This window comes from Tigriopus californicus, chromosome 4 (assembly GCF_007210705.1).
Source record: "Tigriopus californicus strain San Diego chromosome 4, Tcal_SD_v2.1, whole genome shotgun sequence".
NCBI lineage: Eukaryota > Metazoa > Arthropoda > Copepoda > Harpacticoida > Harpacticidae > Tigriopus > Tigriopus californicus.
In genome coordinates, this window is record NC_081443.1 from 8,867,589 (window position 1) to 8,889,291 (window position 21,703).

General features: G+C 42.9%; 2 protein-coding genes and 1 long non-coding RNA gene across 5 annotated transcripts; 1 reads left to right on the forward strand and 2 right to left on the reverse strand.

Moving 5' to 3' along the window:
- The first annotated feature begins 33 nt into the window (after window positions 1-33).
- Window positions 34-21,702, forward strand: LOC131879505 (WD repeat-containing protein 44-like). 3 transcript variants are annotated; one of them, XM_059225855.1, is made up of 17 exons: window positions 34-936; window positions 4,035-4,284; window positions 5,967-6,132; window positions 6,205-6,347; window positions 6,445-6,705; window positions 8,484-8,930; window positions 10,617-10,761; window positions 11,139-11,539; window positions 11,603-11,739; window positions 11,838-11,930; window positions 12,014-12,405; window positions 12,471-12,652; window positions 13,327-13,581; window positions 15,134-15,295; window positions 15,508-15,623; window positions 19,179-19,303; window positions 21,011-21,702. In XM_059225855.1, exons 1-17 carry the CDS (start codon window positions 791-793, stop codon window positions 21,304-21,306), a joined length of 3,717 nt encoding a protein of 1,238 aa, XP_059081838.1. In that variant the 5' UTR covers window positions 34-790; the 3' UTR covers window positions 21,307-21,702. The 3 variants fall into 3 exon arrangements, with proteins under 3 accessions (XP_059081838.1, XP_059081839.1, XP_059081837.1); XM_059225854.1 differs by having other exon boundaries at window positions 37-936; window positions 12,011-12,405; XM_059225856.1 differs by lacking the exon at window positions 8,484-8,930 and having other exon boundaries at window positions 36-936; window positions 12,011-12,405.
- LOC131879513 (uncharacterized) lies at window positions 2,648-3,864 on the reverse strand. The gene is made up of 2 exons (XR_009373163.1): window positions 3,433-3,864; window positions 2,648-3,038 (listed from the first exon to the last, which is right to left on the reverse strand). It is a non-coding gene; the product is annotated as an uncharacterized LOC131879513 (long non-coding RNA).
- On the reverse strand, window positions 15,293-18,257 carry LOC131879510 (uncharacterized). The gene is made up of 3 exons (XM_059225860.1): window positions 17,567-18,257; window positions 17,330-17,475; window positions 15,293-16,714 (listed from the first exon to the last, which is right to left on the reverse strand). The coding sequence occupies exons 1-3, from the start codon at window positions 17,852-17,854 to the stop codon at window positions 15,658-15,660; spliced, it is 1,491 nt and encodes a 496-aa protein (XP_059081843.1). The 5' UTR covers window positions 17,855-18,257; the 3' UTR covers window positions 15,293-15,657.
- Window position 21,703: the final 1 nt, after the last annotated feature.

Sequence of the window (21,703 nt, forward strand, 5' to 3'; positions counted from 1 at the left end):
CGGGCGTGTTGTTTTCCATTCACTATACTCAATAGATCTCTTGTGACTTGAGAGTCCGTCCATCCATAACAGCCTTCTCTCTCTAGGCCGTCGTCTTTCCTTTCGGGTGTCGGAATTTTGGGCCGGCCTTTCATCATCCGCTTCTGGCTCAAGTGTTCGCCCACCAACGAACGGTGGCCATCTTTTTCGGGCCAGCGAGCGCACATAAAGGCTGCCTAACCGACCGTTCTCGTCGTTTCCCTTGTGTCGGTCCGTTTTGGAACAGATTCCGGACGTTTTCCTTCTTCCTCTCGATGGGGTCAGCTGTCTAGGATTGGGCAGAACTTGAGTTGATCTGCTGTTCCAGCTAGATTCGGGGTTTGTGTGTGGTTCATATTTGTGTAGGCCAACTTGACGAGGAGGCCGCCCAATCCCCAAAAGTGGTGTGACCTGTGGCACACCGTTATACAGGGGGGTAGAATTGCAAGTGATCAGCACGCGATAACAGAAACAGGCGGGATCAGCGCGGTTTACTTCCCAAGGCTCCGAGCGCGTCCTTTTCTAGGATTATTGGGTGCCTTCATCTTCTCGCATTGTCCTTTGGTCCTTTGGTTGCCTCTCTGTTTGGTGTGGTCTGAAGGTCTCTTCTCCTTGGTCTGCGTGTCAGTTGCCTGAGGATTGAGGAGGTCGATGATGACGTCGAGGCGATGAGGGAACCCAAACAAGGAGTGAGAGTGGTGTGTGTCAACAACCCACAACAGTCTGGCCACGCCCTAAACATGAGGTGCTACTAGCTAGGCGGTGACGTGTTATGTCATCATCGTCGTCGGGCAGGCCCTTGGGCATGTCTGAGGACGTGGAGGCGGGTCATGCTCGAGACCTAAGGGTTGAGAGCGGATCCTCGTCCTCGGACGAGTTCTATGATGCCATGGATCAAACCCCGGGTCGGAAGTCCAGGTGAGCATTGCATGCCTTGGCCGCCATTTTGGGAGGCATGTCCCTCCCCGGTCACCTTTATAATCTTCAATTTTCTGTCCTGGTCAGGATTAGCCCTAAGCCCATGTCATGTTCTGAATAACTTAAGGTCTGGACCAGCTCGAAGTTGGCGGAGAAAGTTAGTTTTCGATATAGTTGAACCAACTCGGTTCGTCCCTAAAAAGAAGTCCTGTTTTCTCGGCCTTTGCGTGATGACAACTCATTCTTTTTTCCGAGTGTAGTCCTTCATGCTCCGATGGTTGCGTTTATATTTTCGGTCTATTCCAATTTTCTTTTCAAAACCGTGCCCCACGTGGCCGATGGTACTCAGTGGCATAGTCTTTGGGCTCTAAACCAAGTTACAACTACCGTGTTCTCAAGACCCTTGTTTTCTTCTCAGATTGTGGTAGCCGTTGTTCTGCCATTGTCGACAGTGGTTGTATAAACTACAAGGCCAAAAAGTCCCCTTCTTTATTTGCCTCTTTCTCCTTTTCCCCCCTCTCGCTCTAAGGAGCTTTCTATCTTTGGGTTCTATCTATTTAGAAAGAAAGATGATGCTGGGTGTATGTATGTTTTTTCTTGGGTCTGATGGGAGTGTCATGCAATAGATACATCATACTTCGCTTCCCCGAGTATAGATAGATCTCTTAGCTCGCAGTCAAGTACTCGTATCAACGAGAGGAAAATCATCGACCTCATGTTTATGAGAATAGCCGTCTTTGAAAGAGCCTTATGAGCATTGATGTTAAAGACCCAGAGCCTGAACTTTGGACATGAGCAGTCATGTCTGCGACATAATGGATGTTTGAGATTGATATCTATAAGTGGAGTGAACTAACTCCTTGTTGTCATGTGGGAGACAAGATTTCCCCCGAGCGATGTTCTTTGCGTAATGAAGTTGGAACACGGTGTGTTCCAATCTTCACGTTCTAGTGGTAGCTTACGGATCTTGGGATGTGCCAAGGGAACTGCATCTCGGATTGGTTCGGAAGACAAGGAATGTATTTGGTTGTACCCCTCATAGAATGCGAGTAATACAAGGGGAACTGAGCCATGGAGTGGGCATCATTGGGAACCAGATTGGAACTTGTTCGAAAGACCAACAGATGTCGACTTCTGTTTTGATTTTTCTTTAAGGAAAGGACAAGATGGCAAATAATCAATTTTCTCAGAGAGGTTCCACATGTGTAGTGTGAGGCTTTTCTGTTTTTCCACAGACAGTACTCCATTATAATCCATACTATTGATGTGTGCACATTGATGCCATGTATCGATTTTGTTCTCTTTGGGTATAGTTACTTAATTATACAATCGGAAAAGTATCTCCAATACATGCCCTGCAGGACAATTATTGCAAAGCCAGCATTGGAAGCATGTAATTAGATTCATGGATATAGATTTAAAAAGAGCCCTTTCAGAACGTGGTCCACACCACCCATACATTGATTTGGTCGAGTCGCTTTTAGCACATTTTGTAGTTTCCAAGGAAAACGCAAATTTATTAATCATACGTCAGTAAATAGGTTTGGTTTGACCAGCTCTTAAATTTGACATTGAAGTGAAGCCCTCATTATCAATATCATATCAGCAAATCCCAAGCTTATCACCTCAACGTTCTTTTGCTACAGTGCTTCCTCTGTAAATCTAATCTATAAAAGCTCCTTTCGTGAAAAGAAAAAAATGTTGCTCAAACTACGAGTAGTTGCTCATTGTTATTCGCTTTTTCTATAACTATGTAGACATGTTTTTGAAAGGAATAAAGTAGCAACAACAACTGGGATTATAAGCAAAACTCCGCGGCAAGAGCTGATGCATTACAAGTTTTGACATGGTCGTTTCAAGTCATAGTCAAAGTTTGAACATGTTTGTATTTGAATGGTTATTTGATTTTGTCGTACTGTCTAGTTTTAAAGTCTGGTGTATTCCGAAGATGCTCCGTGGAAAAAGAAAGGATCCATGAGCTACTTATTATTCGTTTTGAGCAAGACATCGTTTTGGCACTAGCATTGACTTAAGTTGGGCTGATAATACAACGTTGCTTGTTCAAGGACGGCTGAATAGCAGACGCCCGGTCCATTGCGAGCCTTGAAAATAAAACAGATCTGATGAGCATAATTCTACAACGAAGTTACTTTTGTTTGGACTACTTAGACCATTATTGAGATGTCATGTAACATGTTTTAGCCTCATTCTGGGACGTTCTCAAGCTGTGCAATAGGGCCAACGGTTTGCAAAATTTTCATGGTCAATGGGAAAAAATCAAGGTCATTTATTGGGCGCAGTAGGACTCTCAACTCCCAGAATGATTAAAACTACAGTAATCTCCAGACAACACAGGAACCAAGCACTTTCGTTCTTCTTTGGTTCCCTGGGGAACTAGCGCTGAAATAAATACTGTGTAGATTCCAGTCTTTCCCTTTTGAATAGGGGTTTTAAGAGCTTTGCTGTCAAATCAAGAGAGCTTACTCTCTCCCTCACTTGTTTTGTCCGCTTTTCAAGGGAGCACAATTAGGGTGATCCATTTCGAATTGAGTCAACTCTGGTGGGTTCCAAACGAGTACGTGCTGTGTGTTTAGAGGTCGTTAGACGAGTCTCCAAGGTCGAGCATTCATGTGCTCCTCGTGTTGTAGGCACAATAAATTGCGTTTGCACTACAAGGCATTATGATTTTGCCCGCTTTAGGATCCTTTTTGGAGCGCAGGGAGGGAAGGAGGGAGGGAGAACGATCGTCCTTGCCTCATCTTTTAGAACGCGGAACAATGAGGAATAAAGCAGCGAGTGGCTAAGCTCAAGGGTTGGTAGAAAAAAAGGGACCAAAAGACGGGAGTAAGAATGAATGGTCCGTGATGTCAGTTCAGGGTGACTGCTCTGGCACTCATTCATTCTCGAGTCTGTCTACCGACCCTTGAAAGTTAGTATCTATGTCAAACGACCTTCATATTTCATTCTCTAGAGCATTATAAAATGATCTGAAGAGCCTGAAAAGTTGTGACCTTGTTAAAAACCTGTGTATCTTGTGCTCGTCACCTCTTGGCCCTCGTGTGAATCTGTTCCTTTTTTTTCTATTTTCGGATATCAAGAGGATCCTCTCTGAAGCGAGGTCTAGGCTTGACAGGTCCCATCATTACCATCACGTCCGGGTCCCCGTCTTCTTCCAAGGAAATGACATTCGATGGTGCTGCCAAAAGGAAATCGTCGTTTTCATCGTCCGTTCCAAACTCCAATACTTACCCTGGATCGAAACCTGCTCTTCCAAATTTCAGCAGCAGTTCCAACAACCCCATGGTGCTACCCGAAGAGATTGCCCGCGAGCTTGAAGAGATATCCAAGGTAAAGAAGCAGATCTCGACCATTCCCTCGTTGGTGGGTGGGTGTACGTACTTTTGTGCCTAGCACCTTCATTTTCAGGCACATTTGTTTTGTACGAGATATGTTCCCAAGGTGGCAAGTTCATTTGCCACCTGATTAGCTACGAGAGAAGGAAAAATGCCGTTTTATTGTTTTTGTTTTTTTATTACGAAAGTTGACATTAAGCTGAAGGACTTCTAGAGCATACACCAGAAAAAGAGAGTGCAATAATGTAGTGCAGGTATCTTCGATTTAAGTGCTTTTATCACCCAAGTTTTACAGCGTACTGTACTTACAAGGAGGAATGGGCTTTTTTCTTAATTGAACTGTGTTGAGCATGGTTGGCTCCTCTCCAAGTGGGTTTTGTGTTCCTAGACCATTGTTGGCTGTGCTGGATTGTTGGTAAAGAAAAAGGATTCCCGAGGAGAAAGGAGCGAATCCAATCCAAGGTCAGCAGATAAAGATCGATGTCAATTCAAGTTGATTGAAAAGGTCGACGAGACAGAAGAAGAGGATCTGTTCGAAGGGAAGGTGGCCTTATGGTTTGCTAGAGGAACCGAAACGAATGGTTTCCGGCTACGGCTACTCTTTTTTTAAGAGGATTTTATCAGAAATACGTTACGCTACTGAAAAAGAGAACACAAGACTTCTAAAGATAACCACTCATTGTAGTTGGTTTAATATTTTCCTGAGTTGTATGTACAGGGTGCTCGAGCAAAAATGTCTTTCTTGTAATATGATTTCACCCACATCATTGTTTGACCTATCCAAAAAAGCTTTGAAGAAATAGTTGTTAATTTATGCAACAAAAAGTTGAATTTTGCTTTGTGCAAAACCTCCCCCAATGAAGAATACAGGCGGGAGTAAATTGTTGTGTCTGTGCCTCATCTAAGTTCGTACTGAGGCCATCAATAATACTAAACAGATTGAAAAGAGTTACTGGATTATTTCACTCCTTTTAGATTTTGTACCAGGTTGTTTTTTCTCATTACTACCTGCTACGAAATTACAGCGACAAATAATCAGAAATACTAAAACAGACCTTTTTGTTATAACACCCTGTATTTAGTAAGCACTCTCTACATTGTGAATGACAGCTTCCACAAAGAAATATATAAAAGTGGAAAGGACATGAACTTAGTGTTGAAGATTTTTTTTCTAGGATTATTTTAGCTTTGGGATTTTTGGACGTACATAATTGAAATCATATGTCTAGCTATTTAAGAAAATAGTTATTTAAGATGCTCCAGAAGTTTTTATCAACATGTCAAAGCATTGCCTATCTAATCACTCGTTTTGGGAACTAAATCTTCTCATAAGACAGAGGAAGGAGATCTCTATTTTAGATACCATTCACTTGGCGACAAGAGGAAAATTAACCGGAAACACGCTTGAAATGAAAAAGGGGGGCGAATCTCGGTTCTTGACTGTTCGTTATCAACCCTGAATTGGTCCACTCAGAGCGTCAAAGCTACTTTTTTGCAATTGGAACAGACTGCTGCTGAAATAAACTCTAGGGATATGCTCGGAATGAAAAGGTCTTTCTGAACTTGACTGAAAGACCCCGTCGACCATAACAGTCTAGGATTGCGTGTCACACACTCATCTACTTTTATGTCAAAATGGAGCACACTCTCAAATATAGATTGATATGCTTTATTTAGACTGACGCCGAGCGACGTCGACGGTTAGCTCGCCTCCAGAAACTTCAACAAGAAGACCGGGATGACTATTCCGATTTTGGAGATGACGAGGATATCCCAAGCAGTGCTGCAGCCATGCGTGATGATGAAAGTCTCGTCGAAGGCTCCACCGAATCGTCTGTCGATGGTAAGATCCCAGTCCTAATCCCTACCGTTCTTGGGTCGCTCATAATGCAGAAGTTTCTGATCCTTTTAACAGGGGTCTACGTCGAGCAAAAGTCTCATCCGTTCAAAGTGATTGAGCCCGACACTCGGTCTACTGCATCAGAGACGAGGTCCGGTCGGATTTATGCGAGTGATATGGGTGCGATATCCCGAGAGGCCTCCAATAGGGCAGAAGAGGTAGGTAGCAATTCCCTTTTTTGCGGAGAGGACCCTCGTGGAATTTATAGCCTTTCAGCCTCACTTTTCTCTTTTTGTTCGGCCCCGGGATTTTCAGGAATCTTTAGCAATGCATTTAGCCTCGACGTCGTGCCGGGATGGATTGAAGGAGGATACCACGTTGGTGCATTCCAAGTCCAGTGTAGTTGTACCTGATATAGTCTCGAGTATCCAGGCGGACTTTTCAGCCTCTGCGGGTTCCTCGACGAAACCTTTATCCTCCTCGTCCTCGACGGCCACGGTTTCCAAAGTGTCGGATGAGTTTTCGGCCTCCGCACCTTCGCGACCTCCTCGGAAGAAAAGACAAAGCTTATCACAAGTAAGTCGAGTCTTTGAATTAAGACCCTCTCTGTGACAATACCTCTTTTCGACTCCTCAAGGCACCCTCATTTGATTGGACAAATCTAGTGTTTGAACCTTTTTTTTACCCTTATTTCTGGCCATGTCCCAATAACGATTTTCGAGACTAATGTGTAGTTCATAATTCAATCAAGTAATATATTAAACCGATAAAGTTGAGAGCACTGTACGAAGTGTGACAGCAAAATGAACAAACTAAAGTCAGTCGCCACGCCCACATGCACTGACACATCAAAGGCACGAGTCTGTAGAACGAACAACCATTCTTTTAATACCTCTGCCAAATGGGGTTTCACGAAATATACCGGCAATTCAAGCGATATCTTGCCTTTTGCACAAAAATAAAGACTGAACGAGGCATTTTTGGATGAGAAGGCTTTAGAAAAAAAAGAAAATGCAGAAAAACGGCGGCAAAACAAATAAGAACTAATGCACAGGAGTTTGATACAAAACTTTTACTTGATTGAAAACTATATTTTGGGACGACTGTCCTCCACCTGCTAGTAAACATTTGTCTTTTCTTTGAACAATGATAATCAAAAATAGCTCCTTCTCTCATCCCCGTCGGGTGTGATCAATTAGAATTCGCTTTCTCGTTGTCTTTTTCTCACACCATCCTTTTTATCATCTCTCGTGATTATGATCATCAACCCCGTTTTTCATTGTTCCCTTTCTCTTTTTCTCTTGTCTCTCTCTCTCTCTCTTTTCCTCGCTCTCTTTGATTCACTTTTGTGCTTGTTCGACCCTCCTGCCCCAATCTGTCGTCGCTCAATAATAACCTGATCCCCCAACCCACCAGCTCCAGTCCCCGTGCACGACCTCCAGCACACTGCCCTTGCTCCAAGTGAACGATGAAACACGCCCACAATCACTCCCTCCTCCGGCTTACGTCACGCCCAATCACGTTCCCACTTCCTCCGGGTACGACACGTCCCCTGGTGGTCCGAATTCGAATCATCCTCCCTTCACCCTTCAGTTGTCTTTGGTTTCCCCCACGAACTCCTACACTCAAATCCCGACTATCCCTGATTTGAGCGCGGCCTTTGATCCGGCTCTTTTGGAGCGGCGGGGTCTTATCCGGTCTTCTTGTTTCACGAGAAGCCGTAGGTTTTGTTACAATCACATCACTGTGATCATCTTCGGAGGTCTGCTCTGCTTATTTCTTTTCAATATGGGCCTTTATTCATATATTTTCTATCTGGCCCACGTGGAAGGTCACGACTTCCGGTGAACCGCTTGCCATTTTGTCACGTTCGGACGCACATTTTATGAGCATTTCAAATGTCATGATGATAATGATGATCGTGACTGAATTTGGCGTGGGCTATCCATTGAGCCGAGGTGATTGGCCTACTGAATCGTTTCGAGCATTTATACAATCACTCACACACTTATGACTAATTCGCAGTGCTACTCGGACTTACATTTGCTACAAATATTTTTTGATATAACCACAAAAAACCGCTTAATAATCAATCTTGTTCATGGCTGTGTGACAAGGAAATGAAAAAAAAAACAAATCAGCTATCTTGGGGCCTTGCCGTATTTGTCTGATTCTTCTTCAATCGTTTGAAAGGGATGATGAGTGTTTGTAGACGTCAATTGAGTCACGTTCCTTTATTAACCTAATGTCTGTTGTCCTTTGTTTTTGTGTTACTTATTTCCTTCGTTTATTTCCGTTCCACTTTCCTAAATATTTCACCCGGTTCCTCATTCCCCCCTTACCCCTCTTTTTAGTTTTTATCACCAACATCGATTGAACCACCTCCTTCTAATCCCTCACCACCCAACCGCCAACACCTTCTCCTACGCCCCCATTCCATTCCTTCGGCGGATCCGCCCTTCATCCATGAGAACAACGACTCACCTGCACTCTCACCCATAATACGTCCATCGACGCTAATCACCTCCACGCCCACCACAAGACTGCCCGGCGGTAACACTCCCACTGAAGAAAGAGGCAGCAAGCCATTGTTGCAGGCAGCTCACCACGCCCCTCACGTGCTGCCCAGTCCAGCCAGCACGGTTGAATCTCTGACCAGAGACTTTGAGAATTCGCTTTTGCGTCAACAACTACTTCAACAGCAACAACAACAGCAGCAGCAACAACATCAACAACAGCAACATCAAAATTCATTGAGCCTTTTGGCCGCCATGCGCGGTCAGTATGTTGTTCGACCACAGGTAAACCTTTCATACCCGAAATCTAGGCCTTTTTTACCACCGTTCTCATGTGTAGATAGCCTTTCGGTATGTTGGTAGTAGGAATATGTTCCTATAGTTTACGTCATGATTTGTAGTGGTTGGGTTCTTGCCTGAGGGGTTATGTATAAAAAGGGGGTCTAGTATCATGTTTGTTGATGTAGTGTTGCATGTTATTGGTTTTTTCTTGAAACAATTGTTCACCACACCAGAGCGTTTCCGGAGTGTTTTTCTCATTTGGATTCCTCTTGCTGACTCGTCAATGTGACAGGAACGAAGTTTGCGTAATGACCTGAGGTGAGAGGATTAAGCCAGGAAAAAACTCCGTGAGAAATACTAGATTATGCGAATGTTTGGAATGTTGCGGGAAAAGGAGATAAAGGGATAAAATCTAATTAACAATTGCAGTATTTCATTGGTTTATTTTGAAAAAGACATTCATGTTTATATTTTTTGGGGGGATCTACTTACGTCTAAACCTCGGAAATAGTTCGGTTTCTTTTTTTGTCTCTTGATTCAAGGACTTCGTTCGAGTATGATACGACATGGTACACCGTTCATTTCGCTGACCCAATTTTTGATTGAATCATACATTTGTTATTGTTTACAATATAACTTGTGAATATGCGAACAAAGAAAAATACGACATACATTAAGCTGAGTTTTTGAAAAAAATGGTGCAACATATTCAACTCAACTTTGCTTCAATAAGTTTCCCGATGAGCGTCCCAATTTCTGATGGCAGACCTTGGAGAAACTGATCACAGCAGGATCACACTTTCTCCTCTGGAATACTGGTCCATGATGCATCAATAAGGCCTCCGTCAAACCTCTCAAGCATGAACTATTGCACGTGATCATATTTGAGGCTGGGGCTTGCACCAAAGTTCATAAAAGTATCCAGGCCCTTATTGATGCATTTCCCACAGTTCTAGAGGAGAAGGTGCAGTCCTGTTGTGATCGGTGTCTTCAACATCTGACCCCATGCCATTAGCGATTGTGGTATTCATTATGGACACTACTGAAACAAAAATTAATTAAAAATGACTCACCAATCTCTGTTCAAAATTTCAGTTCAAAGTCTTCAGTTTTTTTAAAATCATTATGAGTACTTTTCTTCGTTGTGTTGTTCTGAAGTTGTTTCGTTAGATTTAATGAACTTTGTAAAAAGAGAAATGTAGCTTGCCTAAAAACAATGTTGTTTCCAACTTCCACCAGGTGCATTGAAATATATTTTGTACGATATTGGCGTAATAGTTTCAGCTTTAAGCTACTTTTCGAATCTTTGGCGGAGAATGAACGATTCAATTTCTTAATATACCTAAAGGCTCGACTGAAGAAATTGAATGATTGTTTTGAGTGGAATGAATTTGCGTACCATGTTGTGAGTTAATGTATCATGGTGTCTTGCATGAATCCTGTCTTGTTTGATATGCTTGGGACTAAGATCTAATTTAACGGCATCTAATGTTAAGTGTTGCTATTCACGTGTAGAAAAATCTACATGATAGCAAATCATGAATGACCAAACTACGGTCCTTGGAGATTAGAACTTGGTCGTTGGTTCGCTCGTTGATGCATCAAGCATAATATTCATTATAAACGAATGAACGAACACTGCATTATGTTACCGGAATAAGAGGCAACACAAATCTGCTTTTATTCTAGGATAACGAGGAATCTCGAGCAGCGAGATTTTCGCATGAAGATTTGGGTTCAAGATTACCGACCACACCGGGTGCAATCGACGAATTGAGCCCGACCAGTGGGGCGATTTCTAAGTTTTACCCACCCAAAATATCTCGTGAAGAAAGTGAGTTCATTTTCTCGCCGTCTGTCGACAGCTTTTTTCATAAGGGTAAAAATTGACCTTTAACAATAGTCACAATAATGATCGAGATCGTTATCGGGCAAGACAAATTATTGCTATGCACTTAAAAGCAACCTTCAAGACCAAAAAGAAACAATCTTACCACTGAGTCGATGTCTGAAATTGATGAAAACAGGCTCATTAATTCCCATATAACTAAGGAGTGAATATAACTACCATCAATTAGCTTATTTGAAATTACATGTTTATGAATATGTTAAATTTGCTACGAATTTGCAATAAACACAGCAACTGAGCTTCAACTATTAGTGTGCTGTTATGTTCCATCCATGTTCTTATGATTCCATTGCCCTCTTTAGGTTATCACAGCCTTCACAGTCCTCCGCTTTCATCGTCGTTCTCAGACCAACCTACGGTGGTGGCATCCACCATCAATCCGCCTGAACGAGGCGCATCCGGCCGAAAGGGCAGCATGGGTAGCCGGCGAAGCTTCAAAAGCATGATTTCCGGTTCGGGGGGATCGGCCGGTCGACGATCATCGTCTTCCGGTGGAAATGGCGGCATGCCCGTACCCGGTGTGGGGATAATGGGTCCTGGGTCATCATTGGGCAGTTCCAAAGGGGGCTCAGGGGGTAAACGCTCTTCTATGGGTGTGGGTGCATCATCGTCCATGGAGTCTGGACCCGGGAGTATTTCGAACCAGATGAATAGTTTGTTGCTCAGAACCAAGTCTGATTCTGGTCAGCGGTATTCAGAAGACGTATGTGATGGCTCTAACTTTGAATGTGGCAATTGTTCATTCATAAGGGGACTTTTCTTCCAGGACATTATGAAACAGATCAAGGTGAAAAATCTTGACACGGGAGAAGAAATGGATCTGATGCAGGCAGAGGATCAGTTGCCCACCTCAATTAACCCCTTATCACTTCACATCATGCGTCTGACTTCTGAATACGTCAGGTCTGTATAACAAGCGAGATAAGCTCTAATTCGGATGCATCTTTGAAATGCAAAATATTTTTTTTTTTTTAAACCTACTGACTATTTCTTCGTTTCAGTGGAGACATGCACTCAAAAGACTCGGATTCGGACTCCGAGAGTCTCATGTCCTCGGTCAGTGGACACACGATTGGGTCGAAGAAAAAGAAGAGGTAGAATATCAAGGCCAAGTGAAGTAGTATCTATGTATTTAGAAAGTTCGTTCATGTTCCGTCATAATCCTTTTTTGTAGCAGTACGATGAAGCGTTTATTTGGCGATGCTCTGAAAAAGACCTCGGATGCTGCTCGAAGTCTAGCCTCCGAAGCCACGAGACGGAAATCCCAGCAAAAAGACACCCTGGCCTCGACTTCGTCAGCCAAGGACATGGAGAAGTTGGGTCGGCTCTCCACGGATATCAATTCGCCTCGGGATGGTGGTAAAAACCAAACGTTCAAGCGCATCCAGGCCCACAAAAGCGGTCCCTTCGACTTCGAGAACATTCAGTTCGCCCAGGAATTAGCTACTCAGCACTTGGGTCCAATCTGGTGCATGAGATTCTCTCAGTGCGGCCAACTCTTGGCAACAGCTGGAAAAGACACAGTCTTGAGGATTTGGGTGCTTAAGAACTCTTACGACTACTTCAAGGGTAAGCCAGAGGGAAGTTCTAATGAAATGGGTCGGAATAAAAGAACACGAGTATTGGATTTGCAGACATGCGAACCCGATACAACACAGATGGGCAAAAAAGCTCGCCCACCAACTCGTACGATGTGATCGCCGACCAAGATGCTCTCTTTAATACGGAAGATAAGCGGTATCACGTGTTCAATGAGCGACCTTTTTGCTCATATCAAGGCCACACCTCGGACGTCCTGGACATTTGTTGGTCTAAGGTTCGTAAACTTTAGTAGCAAATGATTTGTTGCATTGTTATAGCTTGCTTGACTAGAAAGTTTATTTCGCCTTCATTGAAAAGGATGATACAAGACAGTAGTTATTGTTCAACATTGTTCTTCAAAAGAACTTTTTCATTACATGGCTTTCAAGTGGGCTGCGAAAAGAAGAATCAATTTTGAAAGAGGGGGGGGGCTTGCTAATTGGGGTGAGGCTTTGTGGAATATCGTCTTTCTCGAGCTCCTTCATTGTTTAATTTCCTTCCCTCTAATATTTGTAGGGATTACGTGAGCATTGTTGAACCGTTTGCATCTTTCAAGTCAGACTTGGACAAAATTTTAAATAGCGTTCCAGATCAACCCTACATTCAAGGACTAGCTCGGTCTGCCAATTCAAATTCGTTGGTAGACCAAATATCATATAAAGATTGAAATGTAATAAACAGACGAATTATAACCATTCATTTTAATAGTGCTAGGGATTACTTTCCCTTTAGCGGTTAGAAAAGCCCGTGAAAAAACAAACCAAAAGAAAAAGTAAAAAAAGAATAGACCAAATGAGAACCATTGCTACACCTGTACTGTACACATCTGAAATGATAGACCAGGATCCATTAGAGGGAACAACTCCTCTACCTTAAATTTTCAAATTACTGAACATTTTTTTTTTCCAGAACTATTTCATCCTCACTTCCTCGATGGACAAAACCGTTCGGCTATGGCACATCTCTCGTCGAGAATGCTTGTGCTGCTTTCAACACATTGATTTCGTCACGGCTTTAGCCTTTCACCCCCGGAATGATCAATTTTTCTTGAGCGGATCCTTGGACGGGAAACTCCGTTTGTGGAATATCCCCGACAAGAAGGTCACCTTATGGAACGAAGTGGATGGAAACACGAAAATCATCACGGCTGCTAACTTCATACAGGTAAGAATACTTTAAATCATAAGTGGGATCAGAAACCAGCTAAGTATCTGCGGAACTAATCTAATGGTGAGGCCAAGTAGATTTTTTTTAAATTCTTTTTTTTTTTTTAAATACGTACTTAGAGCGTTTTTAAATCCAAATTTTCGTGGTGTTATGGACCAAAATGAGTATTCCTCAATCTGAAAAGCGTATCTATATATGATTAAGACTTTTTTTTAACCTTACGTAATCAGTCATCAATTTCAATTGTACAAGCACCACTAATCCACTTACAAATGACCACGTGTTGATCTTAGTCTGATCTGAGGGTTTCAGGAGATTTCCCGCAAAACATCCTCTAGACCAGTTCTGTCAGTCACTCAATCTCCTCTCTCAAAGCCAACTTCATGGTCGTTTTCGGTTGCCTCTCAAGTCTCAGTAGGTCAAAGAAGCTCTGCTCCTCCATTCACTGACACACATTCATGAAGGAGATAGTTGTTTCGGTGCCTTGTAGTCGAGGAAAGTAGCCGAATTGGTTCATCCAAGGCGATAGAGTGCTGCTCTTCATCAGCCAGAGGCTCATAAACAAATGGGCTCAAAAACTTATTTAGGCAAGGACGTAGATGATCAGGTTGAACAATGTCCCATCCAATGAACATACGTTTTTTTTTTTGTACGAGTCACACAGATCGCGTGATTAAAATCTTATATCAACCAAATATTCTTAACACTTATAAATGAGTTACTCGACACTAAACGGTAAAACATATCGATTTTGATGAATTGAGATATAGAATGAGTATTAATACTTTAAACGAAAGTGCATTATAAAATTATAAAGGTGAACAAAATTTTATTTGATCATAGGAAGATCCATTCAAAATGTTTGCCCACAAATATCTCTATAGTTTGAAGTGTTACAGACACATCTCTTGATTATGCAGCTCCGTTCGTATGTTTTGATAGCAATTATATTGAGAGAGTTAGAAATTAGCATTGAGGACATTTGAAGGTGAAAATAGGCCCTGTCATTGAAACAGTTGGAATGTGTTCTTGATTAGCTTGAAGCTTTTTTCCCTGGCTTTGAACACATCAAATTGATACAGTATGTGAAGGATTCATGGGAGAACGAACAGGTACGTTGTTACTCAGCAATTCCTGGACGACAAATCCCAATGTGCAGTGGAAGAACCAAAGGAGATTCCAGGATCTTGAACAGAGCAGAACTCTGAGCGACATGATACCTTTGGATGGCAAGATGAAGTTGTGTCGTAAACCAGGGGAGAAAAATGAAAGTGGATTGGAGATAGGTAAACACCATCTCGCTCATGTTTAACTGATCAATATGAGGATTTATGGCCGCAAAACGACTTGGCTCAAAAAAAATATGTCTTGATACGCCTAAGGTACTTGGCCTTGAAAAGGCAAAAATACAACTTTTGCCCACAAAGACCTTGTGCACAAGGATAGCGAGACTCAAGAGAGAGAGAGGGAGAATGCATGTCGGCTAGGCGTTACAAGGATCTGCTTGAGTAGTTGTCGGTAAACATTTTTGCGTCCGACCGTCTTCTAGAATGGGAAATTCGCAGTGGCTGGGACCTATGATGGGCGATGCATTTTCTACAGTACGGACCAGCTCAAGTACTACACCATGATTCATGTGCGATCAACGAGAGGCAAAAACTCACAGGGACGAAAAGTGACGGGAATCGAACCAATGCCCGGGGAGGATAAGGTACAGTTTGAGGATGAATTAGCATAGATAATGGAGTTTATTTTGTAGTATCGCACTGGTTCTGCATTCAGTTCAACCGTTGTTTCATTTGCTCGTTCATTCACGAAATATTTACTGGGACGCACTTCAAGTTGAGAATGACTACTTTTCATGGAATCAATCCGCGGCAGTCTTGTCGTCTTCAAATAATTCTGCTACTTTGTATTCTTTAGATTCTGGTGACGTCGAACGACAGCCGCATTCGCATCTATGACTTGAGAGATTTGAGCTTGACTTGCAAGTTTAAAGGCTACACCAACAATAGCAGTCAGATCCGAGCCACATTCAGGTAAGACTGTTAAGGAAATGGGCGGGCTGTGTCTTCAAGGCATGTTTAGTAGCTCGTCCTCATCCACCACCCTCCGTCGACCCACGGAGATGTTCTTCTCCTTCACCGCCAAGATGCGCTCTTGGTCAGGGTTGCCGTGCCAAGCACGGATATGATTGACCCCCGGACACACATTGTACTTTTTGTCCAACAGATCCGTTGAACTACGAGAGTTCCTGTTCCACTCGCACCCGATGTTGTAGAACATATTCTCGTTGTCAGCCGCCATCAAATTGATGATGTCGCCCAACGAGGGGATATCGGCACTACTGTGAAACAGATACTGCTTCATGAGCTTGTTCAAACGGATCTCACTGAAGTAGGTCTTGAACTGAACACTAGCTCGGAGCTTCTCCAAGTCCATAAGCATGAGCGAGGGGTTGTAGCCCGGTTTGCCCTCTGGCGGTGGGCGACCCAACCTCGTGGTCGGGTTGACTCTTTGCCATCCGGCAAAGGACCGCATATAGGTATTCGTCTGCTCGGGGGCTAGGCCCAAGGCAGCTTTTGATTTCTTTTTCATCGTGTTCAAAGTTTGGAAGAGGAATCCGATGTCGTCTTGGAACACTATCTCACGGTCAATGTATATGGCATGGTCCAGTTTAGGGAAGAGATATGGGAACAAGAGTGGGGTCATCTTGCCCATGAGGATGTCACAAAACTCCTCGGACACTGTCAGCTTGGGACAAATATTGTTCGAAGTGTTCAAAGTTTGGAAGAGGAATCCGATGTCGTCTTGGAACACTATCTCACGGTCAATGTATATGGCATGGTCCAGTTTAGGGAAGAGATATGGGAACAAGAGAGGGGTCATCTTGCCCATGAGGATGTCACAAAACTCCTCGGACACTGTCAGCTTGGGACAAATATTGTTCGAAGTCTCCTCCATGATGTCGGCCAAAGACACGATTTGGGCATGGAACTCGCTGCTGGCGGTTTTGTTGACTCGGTCCACGATCCTCTCCACGTAAGGAATACTGTCCGTGTTGGTGATAATGTGGAGGGTCAATGGTACTGTGCAATAAATCAGGAGCCATTCCAGAGTCTGAATGTATCTAAAAAAAAAAAAAAAAGGATGAAACATGTTTTCATGACTAGACGGTTCGGCAAGAAGGATCCCATCTGTTCAATGGTTGGACATGGGGAGAGGGAATGTGGGGAAAGTTTGTTCGAGCGTTGAAATCTCTTCTAAGCTCCTACCACATGGCATGCACATGAACTCGTTATGGTGGTGGCAATGTCATGCTTCCTAGGCAGTCCATTCTCTGCCGTCCCACATATCGAGTTATGGCGCTTCAGTTATGTTGGTACAACACAATAATCTTCGTATTGACTCGCAGCACTCGAAGCGTGTCTGGATTGCATCACAATCTTTTCATTGAATTTTTTGTCTTTTCATTCTTTATCTCTCTATGCGCTGCATCTCTTCAAGATTGGCAGTAATGCCGAAACCATAATCCTTTCTCAAGGGCGCTTACACGACGTGTTCTAAGTCAAGGCCAAACTTCGCCTTCCTTCCTGCTTTGCTCGTCACTCTGAATTCAAGGACATCAATTTCTCCCGTGGTCATGCTTTTCGTTCTCCCCCATCGGAAGTGAAATAAACCCGGTCATTCCATTAGACTGACCTTCATCATTGGCTTCATTATGAGATGGAAAACATCTACTTACTCGGTAGCTCCAAGGGGATTCACATCCAAAAATGGCATAGCAATGACTGCGTGAACAGTTTCGCCCACTGGAATCTCAATGGGCTCATGATGGACAGTTTCAACGTGAAGTATACCATCCTCAAAGGTTTTGACATCGAAATATTCCTAAAATTCCAAGACAAATCAAGGTGATTTATTTGACTCTACTCCGTACTACCCTTCGCATTTTCACTTCCGTTCCAAGTCAAGCTCTCACCCTTAGGTTTTTCTGCGAAAATCTCTCTTCTAAAGAGAGACTCGGACTCCTGACGGTGAGCAAGCATACGATAAGCCAGATGATCGATATCAACGCGGGAATGAATAGATACGCAAGGTTGGAGCCTCGGCCTTTGAGGATCCGACAGGTGGCGCTCCCCAGAAGACCCAGTTCCCTCCAACCTTTCTGCCAAAGGGAGAATTGCTCTTTATGTCGACCCGAATATTTGGCCTCGGGAGAGTCCGTGTCCACGCCATCGTGGCCAAAAGCACGGGCTCGAACCACCATCTTCACTCTCACACCCCTCACCCCTCACTCCAAGATGGATGTCACTGGTCACTTCGGATAGAACTGATTCGTTGCTGGTCACGGTCAAAGGTCCCCCTCACGATCACTTACGAACATAATTTGCAACCTTGGATATTGGGGTTTTGCATAGTTCTGCCAAACCTCGGATACAATTTCACTTTTCATTCAGAGGATCAGCTGGCTCAAGGAAGGAGCTCCGATCTTGATGGTGAAAGAAAGAGAAAATGAAAGGAAAAAAGGAGGGAGAGAGAGAGGGAGAAGGAGGGAGAGAAATCCTAAGGACGTCTGTACACTGCACAATTTGGGATCCTACTAACCTACTCACGGGCAGTTTCTCTGGCGTTTCCACGAGGACTGGGATAAACACGGAGAAGTCAGCCAATCCAGGGCCTGGTGCGAGGGTACGAGTACGTACGTCCCTCCGTCCCTCCGTCCGTCCATACATACATACGTCCGTACGTACGTACGTACGTACGTACGCTTCCAACCATACGTGAAGACAGGCGAACGAGTCGTAGCACTGACTTGATCTCAGGGACCCTTGCTTGGCATAGACCGATGGAGTCCGGTTCCTAACCCGGTTGTTCTTTGTCTTTTTCGCTTGCCTTACTTCCAAACGAGTACAGGGATTTGTCTTATCCTTGATCGAAGTTTAACCACCCAGCCATGGTTTTGATATATCACTTCGTTATACTTCAAAATATTATTCGCTTGGGTTCAGAAAGTATTTGAACACATTGGTTTTTGCTTTTATGGCGTTCCGGAGCGTCTTGTTGGAAACCCGGATTGGCTCGATGATGTTGCTTGGAATCTAACCTGACTCTAGAGGTGCCACAGTTGAGTGGTTCAGTTTGATAATGTTGATTGATTTGGTCAAAGGAGATCTCATTCAGGATTATGGTTGCCCTAGGCCTAGGAATGATTGTTCATTGTCAAAGTACCTAGAATTTGCCCTTTGAGTTTGTGCCGTCTGGCGCAATTGATCTTCAGAAACACTTAAGAATATTGGAGCGTTGACTGTGGTTAGAAGTCCTTGCTCTTTTTATGTAGACATTCACACGGAAGTTGAACAAGTGTGCTTCTGTTAGTGAAGCGTTACTAATATCTCTGGGTTGAAGAACTACGTTCTCTGCTTAATACCAACCAAGCAGTTTTTACCAAGGATCCCTGGCAATAGAGCTCGCATTCTTTTAGTTGGATGATTTGTCTCCCAATGGAATTTCAAAGCGTTTTCTGAGGATGTCCATGACCAGTCCCTCCCTCGTGGCTAAACGATGAGATTTTCTTTCTGCCTTCCTTTCAGTCATGATGGGAAATATGTCACCAGTGGATCTGAGAACCAATGTGTGTTCCTTTGGCGAACTCAACACGAGTCGACCAATCTCACCTCGAGGAAGGATCGAAATAGTTTCTATGAAGCCATAAAAGGTGAGAGAAGCGAGGGACTAACTAAGATTGTCATTCATTGGACCAATGTGGTAACCGACCAATGGGCTAATGATGTGTTGGGCAATACTGAGGAACATATGCATGAGTCGTGTGGGATTCTACGTTTTGGGCTGAATGAATTGTAATGCTGAGCGTGATCGATTTCCAGCTGTCAAATCTTGCCCTATTTCGGATACTTTGCCTGATGTTTTTCGGGATCCACACTCATGAGCAGGGTCGAGAAAATATTTTTTAAAATATTTTTGTTCTTTTGGAAAGGAAAACAACATTTATACTTTTTGGGAGTTTTATGTAATATTTCAGAGGAAATATATGGAAGATGTTACACATGAGCAGACTGTGCGCAAAAATTCTCGTTACTTCCGCCATGCCAGGCATAGACAAGAGACCGCTGATATTTCACAAATAGACAGGGTCAATATTAGTTGAAGTTATCAAGCAAATGTTGGGTGAAAATGTAAATTAGCAATAAAGCAATAATATACAGCACAGGTATGTAAAGAGAAAGCTTTTCTGCCAATTCATGAGCCATTAAGCAATGAAATTTAGTTTGTTTTGTTTGATAGTTTGAAAGAGGCTGCTAAACATGTTTGAAAGATTATCCGCAATCTTTTTCAAAAGTTTGACCCATTGATGAATTTGTAAATTGTTTTAACATTGGCTTTAACAAAGGAAAACCACGTCAAATGTAAGTATCATAGATAGTTTTCGTTGCAAGGGAATGATGATTGACATCATCGATTTGAAAATTAATTTTGGGAGTTGTTAAACCCTTACCTAAATATTAACTTTCTTAATCCTTGATTCATTTCTTTTAACCAAATCGTATGCTTCCATTTGAACTCACAGCTGAAGCTATTGAACTTTAAATGAAAACATTTGATATTTTTATGTTAATATAGGTAAAATATTAAGTAATATTTTGTCTTTTTGAAAAGAAAATAGATAATATTTGGCGTCATTTTGAGATTATTGCCCAAGAGCTAATATTTTCTCGACCCCCACGAGCAAAGCAAACTCTGGATTTTATTTTTAGAAGCATGCGCCCTTTTTGAATTCTGGTCCAAGTTCTGGTCTGAGTTATCCAAGACTTACACGACCATGCGTATACTTTTTTGTTCCTACTGTAATGTTGGTTTTAACACCTACATGTTGAATTCCCGTGTCTTTCAATGGGGCTCATAAACCAAGAGATTTTTTGGAAGCCCTTTTAGTCTGGTCAAGGATCTTCGGATACGAATATCTTCAGATGTTGACGAGCGTGACATAGAAATTAGCTAATCTTTTGCTGAGGTCGAGAGCAATTTTTTTACCTCTAAAGCTAATTGATGCCGAAAAATATTTTTTTTTACATTTTGGTCCAATTTGTGTCAAATTGTGAAAGGGCCCAAACTTAAAAATATCCACGCGGAAGCAAAATCGAAATTATTTGTCCTATTTTACAAGTCTGCCCTTGTCAGAGCTACATTTATTGGTGAAATTTTAAGAAACTGATTTGACCTCGCCATTTTTTGAAGATAGATTAGTAACATCTCGTGGCTTTTTTCAACAATATTTTGGGACATCAATTAGTTAGGATCCAGGACTGTAAAAAGATTGGCTTGTCCATCACAAATCAAATTGAACCAGTGACTCAGGCTGCTATTCTCCTCATAACATGTACCATGTCATATTTGATCGTTCCAGCTCATAACGCAGTGGTCACCTGTTCCGTGTTTGCTCCAAACCCGCCCAGGATATTGGATCAAATCCAGCGAAACACGGACGAAGAATCCCCAGAACCGACGTCGGAGAATTCCGGGACCTCGGGTGGAACCCTGAAGGCCTCCAAAGAAATGTCTGCATCGCGCGACCCTCCACAGGGTTATGTCCTGGTATCGGCCGATTACGATGGCGATGTGAATGTGTTCTACATCTTCTCCAAGCCCAAACACAGCTCGTTGCCCTCTTCAGCCATTTTAGGGGCGAAGAGTTCGAATTGAGTTGAAAAATTCCTTCAGAAAGATAGTCATCTTGGGTCAGTCATGCGAGGAGATTGGATTAGATGTTTGTTTATTATAACTGCATGATTTATATCCCGCTTTGTAACGAGAAGCAATCATCGTCGCTGCACTGTTATGGATGTGTACAGATTGTCAACCGGATGAAAAGACAATTGCAATATTAGAAGCATATGATTAATGATCACAAGTCCTACGATGAAGTTGAGAAAACGACGCTGCTTTGCCGCTTCTAGCTCCGAGCATTGGATAGTGATTTTGACTGTGATCGCGATGAACCAGAAGAGGATGAATAGAGGCAACACTACCTTAAAAACCTATTGGAAATGCAATAATTCCCGTTCGAAGACATGCGAATTAAATATAAAAACGCCTTAAG